This window comes from Accipiter gentilis, chromosome 24, assembly GCF_929443795.1.
Source record: "Accipiter gentilis chromosome 24, bAccGen1.1, whole genome shotgun sequence".
NCBI lineage: Eukaryota > Metazoa > Chordata > Aves > Accipitriformes > Accipitridae > Astur > Astur gentilis.
The window spans coordinates 22026596-22038326 of NC_064903.1; the positions used below are offsets into that span (position 1 = coordinate 22026596).

Consider the following 11731-nt stretch of genomic DNA (forward strand, 5'->3'; position numbering starts at 1 on the left):
ATTCAGCATTGTATTGCAAATGCAATTATTTTGGAACACTCTGAAGAGTACTAATTCATGTTAGAACAAAGACATGCTCCTTCCCAATACTTGAGAAGGTCACCTCCTGTCATAATGCAGAAATGGAGACCCACAAAGAAGAGACTGGAGATCTCTTGCTGTCCTTTCTCTAAACCTTCAAAATTGCTGAGGTTATTTAGCACTGCCACCAAAAGAAACAGTATTCATTTTTAAAAAAAAAGTCCAATTTAGAAACAAGTTTTCTTACATCAGTGCAATCCCAGGACTGATGTTCCTGACAGAAGACTTCTAAGCACATGTGAACATGCAGATTCAGCTAAATCTATAAATTGTTGCCTACATAGTAAGTTATCTGCTGTCACACAGACAAAAATACTATTTCCCACCACATATACTGAAATACCCTGAAGGAGAACTGGAGATAGTGATCAAGGTAAGCACACAAGAGCTCAGATGTTGTTTGTATCCTGTACTGGATGTTACTTACATCTCCTGTACGTTGGGAGATGGAACAACCAGTCAATGTGATTTCAAGAAGCACATGCACCACAAAACTGCTGAACTCCCGAAAACATTTTCTATCTCATCTAGAGCACTTTGGGCCACAGACTGTACTTCCTTTTTTTTTTTTTTCCCTTCCAGAATTACTTCAATATTTTAGAATAAGTGACTATTTCAAGATCAGCAACTAAAGTATATAAAGACATACACACCACCTTAAATTTTGATTTTCTCAAAAAAAGTCATGCAAGTAGCATTATTATGTTGGTCAACTCTACATCTTGATGTAATTTATAAACACATAGCAAAACCCAGAAAAAAACAGTCTTGATTTTATTCATTATTTTTAATAGTTAAAATGTTTACCAAAATCCTGCATAATCATAGTGTGAGGCATTTTGGATTCTTGTGTTTGCAGTCCAAGACTTCCACCACCTGGATCCATATTCAGCTAAGTGCATTCACAAATAACTGCAATAAAAGCAAAATCATCATTTATATCGAACAGTGTTATTGCATTGATTAGCTTTACTGGATTAATGTGTCACACTGACAAACACAGAAAAGTATTTATTCAAAAATTCAAGAAAAAAGCATGCAGTACTTCATACAATTTGCTTTGCTTTATTCTTTTGTTTTTATATTTTTTTGACCTAAAATCCTGAAAATGTTTCCATCCATAAGTAGCCCTCCAGTAATCAAGAATTACACATGCAAGTGAAACCAAACAAGTCAGTAATTCTTGGTCAGGACTTAAAAGGGGGTTTTATGTAAGTCTTTGGTTACTGCTTAGCCTAGAACAGTTCTGTTTATATTCTGTAGAATTTAACTGGAAAGTGCTTTCTAGTTACCTTCAGCACGCGGAGGTACAGACTTCAACATTACATTATTTCTAGGAGCAGTAAGCACAAGAAATGCCTAAACCTTCAATTTCCCCACTGCAAACATTAAAATAGTTTTGCAGTTTTATGAGACTATCTCCATAGGGTGACAGCTCACCGACTGACAGTAAAGATCTCATCTGCAATACCAGCAGTAGCATCAGGCCATAGTAACAAAACAATACAACACGTTAGTAAGCAACTGAACCTAGTTACAGGTAACTTATTATCTAGAAGCAGAAACTTTGTCCAGAAGCAAGTTAACTTTGTCTTGAACAAACTGTAGCTGTCTGTAGAAGCAAGAAATGCAAGTCGGACATCAAGGGCACACACGTGCTATTACTAACTACATAATATATATATCTCTCACATAAACACCATAATAACACATATTAGCCACTATGCACGAAGAAGTCACCTTTGCTCTATCCCTGTCTGTATATGCTCTTTAACTAATTATCAAGACTGGTGATTATGGATGTGTGGAGCTTCCTCAAAGAAAGATGAGAATTGCATTGGGAGTATCAATTTTCCAGATTCTTTCATAATCTTGTATCTATCAGACATTTCAAAACAAATTTTAATGTGTAAATTTAATTCAACATTGTTTAATTATAGGTAAGCTTTGAAAAAGTTGCATAGTGCACTAAACTTACAAGAACAAAAGTGCTGAACCTGATTTTCTCTTCCAGCAGTTGTGTACGAACCCCTCTATATATCATTAAAAAAAGTCTGACAAAAGGCCTGGTACAACATTTAATGAGCCCTCAGTTAGATTTGCATGCATAGTGCAGAACTACCCATTATAACAGGCAACAGCTAAGCATAAGAAAGGCCAGCTTATTTCAACATCTCCATTGCCATGATACTTACTGAAGAAGCAACAGTGCTCAACAGACTTCTGTGCTGACACCTCTGTTTACCATTCCAGCGTTAGGACTGTATTATGCATATTGGTTGACATTTTATTTCAAAACTGTCAGCTTATTCTAGAAATCTCATCTTCCAACACTGTCCCTTCTGTGCTGCCTCATTTCCGCTGCCAGGGAAAAGCTGGTCCTATGCAGCTATCTGCCATATCCCTCTAATAGAAAACTGATCCTTTAAAGCTTCTGATAGAACAGACCCACGAACTCTTTGTCAACTCCCCACAGTTATCCTTCAGTGTTACTTCTTTAACTTCATTTTCTTTCTTTTCTTGTGTTTTTGACAACTGCTTTCTTGCTTTGGCTCTTCTAATTCCCCTTAATGCTTAGGGGCTTCTGTTTCCCGAGTCCTCTTTTGTCAGACTTGCCTATTTTCCTCAATCTTTTAAAATTACACCAGTTCTTCAAACCTTGCCACACAGCCATGCCAGTTTTACTCTTGAGTTTTACTTCTGAGATTCTCGCGTTCATTAAAATGCAATTCCAATTACATCCAAGAATTTTCACACATGGAAAGTAAACGTTGAGATTCTCACTAAACTCAGTTTTACCAAGATCTCCATTTCTGGTATCTTAACTGTCTTGAGGATGCTGAATCTCCTTCATAAGGTACAGCTACACAAGCTTGCTTTCAGAGAAGAAGAAAGCATGTAACGTTTCTTTGACAGCGTTTCCATAAAATACAAGAGAGAAGGATAAATTAGCATTCTTCCATGCTATTTGCATTGCTACTAAGCATTAAAGTGTAGGGATTTTGAATTATTTTGCAATTTGCTGCAACCCAAAAGACTTTTACACAAGTTCTCAGCGCAGATGAAGCGACTCCATAGAAGCAGCCACAGGAGTATACAGAGACCAAGGCTTTCACAGATGAAAAATCTCTGTTGCCCGAGACTAAAATCTTGTACATTTTTGCCCCCTCATACCCAAGATTTGGAAATAAGTGACAGTATCACACAGAAAAGGAAGAGGTTTAGGAGTTGTGGGAAGGGAATGCAGAATAAGAGCTCAGGTCAGAACTACCTGGAACTGGGTAGTGCAGAGTTGAATAGGAAGCACAAATGCTTTTAAAAACAAGTCTCAGAAAGACAGTACTTTTTCAGTTGTAGTACCAACCTTGATTTTGCTCTTCTGAATCTCATAAAAAGTTGACCCCTACCCTACCGCAAGAATTTGTTTAGGTCTGTGCACTTAAATCCAAAATATGACAGAAACTTCAAGTACTTTGTGATACAACACATTTGACAACCCTACTGCAATGAAACATACCAAGTAGCGTTAAGAGGTAACATAGTCAAGCAAGGCAAATAATAAAAAAAGCCAAGCTGTAAGAATAAATGGCTTAAGCGCCTGAAATTGCTGAGATACCTCTAAGCCAGAATCAAGGGACCCAGAAAGAGCCAGGACCCAATGCAACTCACACTATCACACTAATCCAGAAGTAAACTAAACTTTGCAGTAGACATGACATTAATTTCTCTTAAAACGTGAAGCTCTATCAATAACAGGCACTAGACTCCACGGTAAAGGACCCTAAAAACCAAATAGATCAAAGCATCTTAATGCCAGTTACTAAGTTTACTGCACCACTTGCGGCTCACCAGAACTGACAGCGCTGGATCCTTGGTACCAAACCAAGTCGCCATCGAGAAGGGAGATGCTGGCTCTCTGTCAGTGTCATGGGCCACGCTGCACTGGGCTGACCCACAGAATCAGGCGGCCTCTACTGCGTCGGGCACCAGGCTCAGTCTGCACGTGGAAACTGATACTCCAGATGTCATTCAAGCCAGGCAGAAAGCCACCAAGGTGAGATGACGTGAAAAGTAAATTTTGGTGTTACACTGCTTTGCCTCCTTTTTTACGATTGTATTAAATGCCTTCACCTCAGCGGGTGATGCAGAATGCCTACGCTGTGCAGGCCACAACACACACGCCAGGTGGGTACAATTTCGTCTTTAGGGTTTTTTAATATGAAAAAATACAAAACAGAGTAACGAGAGAAAGAAGTAGTATGTGGAAAAGACAATCCATGCTTACTGCATCTTCACTGTCAAGGAAGGAACTGAGCAGCAATTCCTTCTCTTACACTCTTGAAATCCTCAAGTGAAGGAAGCAGCAAGCAGTCCGCAAAGATGGCAATTTCAAGAAAAAGTCACCGATCCACCCCAAGGAGGTTTCAACTTAACTGAGAATACAGAAGAACCAAAGAACTTGTATCACCTAGTGTCACTATCACCCTTTCAACACTTTCTCCCCATATTATTTGCTCAAATCTAATTCTCTGAAATTGTCTTTAAATCTACAATACTAATTCTTGGGGACGACAATGACATAGCGTTCTTCTTACAGAGCTACAAGAATTCCCCGATGTAATTTCTTGACGGGGCCATAACAGAGCAAGTTAGTTCCACAAACCAGCTAGTATTATAAAAACACAAGTCAAACATTATCAATGAGGAAAGTCGTCAAGGATTTAACTAACAATTCCACCCATACAATCAAATTTCAATGTAGCTTTAAATTTTAGCTCCAAAATCAAATTCTTTCACCACTGTAGGAATGACAAAGCAGCTTCAGAATCTTAGTGCAATGCTCTATCACTCCTGAATTATAGTCACAGCCATCAAACTCTTACGGTAGCTAACAAACACTTGCTATTACAAAATAAGACACAGCTCTAGACCATAAATGGCCAATTTAATATAGCCATTTCAGAATTAATGCAATACTCTACAATTTCCTGACCACAGCCTTTACACTTGGATAATCCTTCTTTTTTAATGTAAATGGATATGAAAAATTATCTTAAATTATATCAATCTGAGATTACAGGAAGAATATGCTAGGCTTTTCTTCCATCTCAATAAGCAACTTCATTTCTTTTCAGATTATATAATTAGATGCCCAAATATATTACCTACTGTGCTACACTGAAAATTCAATACAAAGACAGACTGTAATTTTAATTTAAATTAAAATTTCTGCAAGCAAAGCAAATTATCACTAAAAGGAGTATTCTCCCGGTAGCTAACAGCACTATAAAAATTACTAAAGTTACGGGATGGCACCTTCTGCGCACATAGTACTATGAGTACCTCAAACTTCCACTAAAACCAGAGATGGATGATGACACGCTAGCAATAAACATGCTGAAGCTGTACCTTGGTTGATGCAGCTGGTATCCAACCATTACCTAAGTATATTCTTCTAAACCCTCAGTGCAGACAAAGGACAGAGTTGCACCAACTATGCAATCGCAGATTTGGTCTTTTTTAATATATACTTTTGGATCTTAAAGGAATGCTGCGACAGCAGAAAAACCCCTTAGTGCCAATGCTGGAACAATTAACAACAGATAAGGCCCCCAATTCTGCTACAACTGGGTATTTTTGCTCACAGATTTCAGTAGTGCAAATGATTTCATTGCGCACACTACATATGCATGCAAATCTTATTACTGGAAATGGCAAACAGTGATTAGCTGTGGTTCTTCACAGCTTTTTTGCGTAGTACGCCATGTTATATACCCACATGATCATAGAAGCGGTCCAATCGTATGTTTTAAAAATGGACTGAGAAATAAGGCAGAAAGCCGCATTTCTGTATACCATCACAATCCTACACTTATCCATACCCCTCCTGGCTCTAACTATTAAGATCTCAGTTTCTCAATTCCCCTTCTCCTCTATGTATTTAGAAGAAAATACTGTGAAAATGCTTTATTAGCATCAGCCAATACAATTATATAACTTTACAACATTCCGTTAATATTTTCACTGTTTTGTTGGTTTTTTTTTTAATTACAGCACACTATCTTGCACCAGGAAGGAGTACATTACCATCAGATCCCAAAATGAAGAATTTCGTGAAATCTAAACTGAGAGTCCCAAAGCAGTGTCTCAAGGCTAAATTTTTAAAATATGTATGTATCTGAAATTGGTTTGCTCTTTTTGAAAAATATAGTTCTCTTTCTAACTAGCTTCAGGATAAGGTCGATTTTAACCTATTTCAGTCCTTTATACCAAAGCTCTTCCTCAGACAACGCTCAGCGTGGACCAGGCAATGAATTTTAGAGTCAAAAAAAAGGTGATGTTCCGTCTACCAGCAAAAACACTACTGTAAACTACTACTGTAAATGATATTTTTTAAAACCAAAGATAATGGTTGCCAGTTTGGGGCTACCTGGGAACACATAATAGCAACACTCAACTGAAAAACTGTTAAAGGCCCAAGCCCTTATAAACACTGCTCTTAGTACGCACACTGATTTATTCTTAGTTTACTTTTCCCATAAAAATATCATAAAAGTATTAACATTTTAATTTTTTTTTGAGAATGCTTTCAGAAAACACCCTAAATTGAGAGATCTTCAGCAAAGTATTTTAAGGAGGAGGGGAAAAAAAATGAATGCTTCAGCACTTCCACCCTTCCCAGGAAAAAAGGGTGTCACTCCTGTACCCAGAGGTACAATGATGCTCCCAATCAATATGCTGGCTTCCAGGCATTGTTGCCATATTTAAAATTTTTAGAACGTAAAAGATATTTCTACAGAATGCCAATCATAACTTAATAAATCTACATAAATAAATAAAGAGCCTGTATTTAATACGTTTTGTTATATCCTAGACAGTGTGGTCCTGCAAACGCTAAGCATCTCCCCAGTTTACACATACAATTACTCCCAACACGTTCAGGCGATATATTTTCACATTAAGCATATTTGCACGGTCAGCCCTTAAGAACTCCTTTAAAATGGTGAACTTCTTCCCAATAACATTTAAGTCTTGTGTATGTACAATAAAGTAAAACACAACGGTCATACTTCCTCAGGTGTTTCAGATATTCGTAATCTGCGTATGACATTTCGATTAAACCAAAAGGACCAAGCTCAGACGCAGAGCAATGTAACACAACAGATAAACTTGTATGTAGTTGAAAAATCAAAAGCAGATGCTCTCTAATTATCTTATCTCTTAATATTCAGGTTCAAGAAGAAAATAAGAGAATTATCCTCCCCTGCAGATGCTTCAGGGTTTGGGGTTTTTTTCCCCCCAATTTTTAATGCAGCAACCAATAGAAACGCAACAAAAACCATCCTGCTTACGCAGAAATCTTAAGCAGAAAAACGCAATTCATAAAACAGCGTGCAGGTCAACACAAGCCCTTGGCAAAAAAAAATGACTGGGTATGAAAACCTAACGTATCCGTTTTAAAGTCCTTTATTGTGTTCGCCTCTAAAGCATCCACGAAAACTTACACTCTAAATCCGTTTAAAACGACAAGGACAAAAAACCCGTGAACGAGTTTTCGCCCGACAGGCGCTCGAGGCTCTTCGAGAAATTAATGGAAGAGATGAATTTCCACCCGCGTGTCACATCCCCAGCAGAAACCAAGCCTCCCGCAACAACAACAACAAAAAACCACCCACGGGCGGCGAAGGGGCGACAAGCCGCCTCAACCCACCGCGCAGCCGGGGCTGCCGGCTCCCGGGGCTGCCAGACCCGCCATCCCACCGCTCCCCACACGGCTGCCGGCGGCGGCGACGGGGCTGCGCGGCCGCGGAGGAGCCCTCCCGCGCGTGCTCGCGGATCGGGCGCGCCGCCGGGCGGCGGGATCGGGAACGCGGCTGTCGGCGGGGCGGGCGAACCCGCCGTGCCGGCCGGGCAAACCCTGAGCGGAGCCTTTTCCCCCGCCCGCACCCCGCGGAACCCCTTGACTCAACCGTGAAAGCGGCCGCCAGCCGCTCCCGGTCCCGGGGAGAAGCGGCCGGCGGTGCCGCCGCGCCGGGGGGGGAGGAGGAGGAGGAGCGCGGAGACAATAGGAGCCCGCGGAGCGGCCGGAGAAGGAGGGGGGGGGGGGGGGGGCCGCCCCGCGGCGGGGGCGCGGGGAAGGGCCCGCCGCGCTCCGCGGCCTCCTCCTCGGCTCGGCGGCCTCCGCCCGCGCCTCCCGGCCCGCCGCCGGGCTCCTGCCCCGCGGCCGCCGGAGCCGGCCGTCCCGGGAAAAGGGGGAGGCGGGGATAGCCCCCCGCGTCCCGGCTGCCGGGGAGCCCGCAGCCTTCCCCGCCCCGCCGGCCGACATCTTGTTTTCCGCCATTTTCTGGCCGCCCGAAAAGGCCCCCCTCGGCCGCGGGGCCCGCCGGCACCGCCCGCCCCGCGCCCGCGGCGGCCGCGGCGGCCGAGACTCGTCGGCCCCCGCCGAGGGAGTGTGTGTGTGGGGGACGACGACGACGACGACGGGACAACGGCGGCAGCGGCCGGTCCCGGCGGCAGCGGCGGCCCTGTCAGGCCTCGGGCGCGGCCTGCGGTGCGGCCTAGCCGCCTCCATTGTCCCCCGTCCCCCGCCGGCCCGGCTCCGACGCCTCGGCTCACCTGTGCGGGTCCCCGCGCCGGGCGGCTGGGCCCCGGGGGTGGGGTGGGGGGGTGGGGGGGGGGGAAGGGAGGGGGGGGGGGGGGGCCGGGGCCGCAGGACTCCGCCGCCGCCGCCGCCGCCGCCGCCGCGGCCTGGCATTCGGGTCCGCCGGGTCCGGGCCTGCACCAATCACAGGCTGGGCCAGGCGGCGGGGCGCGAGCGCGCGCGGCCTGCCTTCCCTTCCCCCCCCCTCCCCTCCCCCTCCCCCTTCCCGTCTCCCGCCGCCGGCCTCGCCGCGGCCGCCGCACGTCACTACGCGCGCGCGGGCGCGCGCGCGCCGAGCGAGCAGGCGCACCCGCCGCTCCGAGGCCGCGGCGCCCTCACTCTGCCCGCGGTAGGGGGGAGGGGGGAGCCGAGCCCAGCCGAACTGAGCCGAATCGAGCCGAACCGGGACCCCCCCCGTCCCGTCCTTCGCCGCCACCGCTTATTAAGGGACGACCGCGAGGTAGCCTGCCTCGGTCCCCCGACGGGAAACACTGAGGGAAGGGCAGGTCCCCCGCCCCGCCTCGTCCTTCTCCTCAGGGGGAAGAGGGGCCGGTGGGCTCCGCCGCGGGTTTGCAGGCGGGACGGAGCCTACAGCCGACCCCCCACCAGCACGGAAGGCGCCGGCGGGGGGTGTGAGGAGGGGCCCCGGGCCCGGTTCCCCCCTACAAACGCCCCGTAGCCGCTCCCCGAGCAGCGACGAGCCGTGCGTTTTCCATACACCCCTCTGCCCCGGCTCAAGGGGACGCGGGTCGGAAATTCTTGGCCCAAAGGAGGGTCAGCTCCAGCCCTGGGTCTGTGTTCTGTACCCTATTTCACGTATTTCTACAGACAGACGCTTCGGAGAGAATGCAAAAGCACGTGTGACCGTCGAGGGTTTCAAAAAAAAGGTTACTGGATGTCCCAAATGAACCGGTACAGCATCACTGTCCTCCCATCTGCCTTTAGTTTCCCAAGAAAGTTGAAGGTGCCTCGACCAGGCAGCTGAGACTGTCTTGGCTGCGTTATTATACATTAAAGCCATGGCTCGGGGTACTTCAGAATACCTTGCCTGCATTACTTGTCTCAAGAATACAGTTAACAAAAGAAATCCCCGACACCAACAGTAACTTGGAAGAAAGTGCTGGTGTAAGTCACAGTATTTTCTTCACCTTTTGGTTTTTTCCATCATTTTGGGTATGCCTGTGTGAATACCAGCCTCTCTAGCCAAGTAGTTCTCTTAATATAGGTCTAGCAAAAAAAAAAAAAAAAAAAAAAGGAAGAAAAAATTTTTAAAAAACTCTTCTAAAGAATTAGCATGCATACACCTTAGTAACTGCATCAGTAAAATTGCTCAACACCTAAAAAAGGGCATACACTTACAAGTGTTGATAGGCAAAACATTTGGGCTAGAGAAGCCCATAAGGTCTGTCCTCTGGTTTAACTAAATGGGTTGTAACTGTAACTGTTAAGTTTCCTAAACCTGCTTCAAGCTAAGAGTATTTTAGGGTGCACACACCTCTAGTTTAGAAACTGCCTTGTTAAATTGGTGCACAAAACTGTGTTGAATAGATTGTAGTACTGTAACGGTCAAATTTCAAACACCATTAGGCAAACACAAGCAGTTGTTTTCTTTTTCTGGTTGAAATACAGATAACTCATGAGTGTTTGTTTTATAAAGTTTTGCCTTACATTTGAAATTAATTTTATGGACAGTGGTATTCAGTTGCCTGAATGTCTAATAGGATGTCCAAAATTGATATAGCAGATACGACGACCTAAAGAAGACACCCTTTTCTAAAACAGCAGCAGGACATCAGATGGAATGCCACGGACCGTCAAAAATGGCACCAGGCAGCCTATGTTTAAGTACTGAAATCGTGCAAGTAAATCTCATTTTGCACTACACAATTATAAATTGCAGTTAAATAGAGAGTTAAAGGGGTTTTTTTTCTTCTGTGATTCTTAAAAGATTCTTACTCCTGGACTTTTAAGTCCTCAGCACAGAACCTTAGCACTCTCTTACATTTGACTCCCCTCCCCTTCTTTTTCCTTTTAAGGGGTAAGGAGAAGAATAGTGGGGTAAAGCTGTCCGTAACATGCCACACACCAATGTAAACATAGCATGAAGAACATTCTAGTTGGTTCTTCCAGCTTTAGCAAAAGATAGGCATTCTAATGGGAAAGTAATTTCAAACTGATCAACACAATTAAGGAATGAGAGGAAAAATACCTGAAAAGGGTAATCACAAAACTGAATACTTGGGAAAATGGTGAGAGAGAATCTCACAAGGTGATACAATCAGAAAAGCAGAACTACAGGGAGATTAATTAACCCTTTCTTCAACAAAATCCCATCTATGCTGGATTCTGTCTTCCAGAGTAATATCAAGGGAAATCTCAAAAGCAAAACAAGCATAAAATAGCAACAAGCAACAACAAGGCTATTGCCAACAGTGTGGCAAAACCATTCAACCTCAGACCCAACATGTAAATTTGCACAGGGAAGCAGCAATGATAAGGGAAATCTATTCAAAGCATTGTTCAGAGGCAGAGAACGAAAACCCACCAAGACACTGAGATCACGGGGATCCAAGTATCGAAAAGTGCAGCAGTGAATCACAAAGAACGCACAAAAGCCAAAACACCACTCTCTGTATCAATTTAAACTGTTTATACTTGACGGGGAAGTAGCACATCATAACCATGATACCTAGCAGATGACCAGAAATGATCCTTACCCTTCAGTTCAGAACACAAAGATTTCAAAGAATTACAGAGCTTCTCTGCTTTCCAGGTAAGAGGCAAACAACCAAAGCACAATACTTGGCAGATGGCATATTCAAAAAGGTATTCCTTAATATTATTACTGCTGTTAGAAGTGACACGAGAGTATTTCAAGCAGTTTCTTTACAGTTTTCTTTCACATACAACTGCCAGATGTTAATACTGATGACCTGACCATGAGTGGTTAAGTGTATCAGGAGCAGTGCCTATCCGTGTGGCTGATCTGCCTGAGATTAAAGGGCAGAC

General features: G+C 44.3%; 1 protein-coding gene across 6 annotated transcripts in view; it reads right to left on the minus strand.

The window, feature by feature from the left end:
- ZNF711 (zinc finger protein 711) overlaps window positions 1–8922 on the minus strand; it is a 28044-nt gene extending 19122 nt beyond the window's left edge. Inside the window, exons 1-3 of one of the 6 annotated variants that reach the window (XM_049828285.1) lie at window positions 8698–8922; window positions 3931–4514; window positions 889–993 (exon numbers count right to left, since the gene is read on the minus strand). In XM_049828285.1, the coding sequence (XP_049684242.1) occupies window positions 889–967 (79 nt within the window). In that variant the 5' untranslated portion in view covers window positions 968–993; window positions 3931–4514; window positions 8698–8922. Of the gene's footprint in view, window positions 1–888; window positions 994–2276; window positions 3900–3930; window positions 8151–8697 lie in introns of those variants that run through there. The other 5 variants (XM_049828286.1, XM_049828288.1, XM_049828284.1 and 2 more) reach the window with 5 other exon arrangements.
- Between the last annotated feature and the right edge of the window lie 2809 nt (window positions 8923–11731).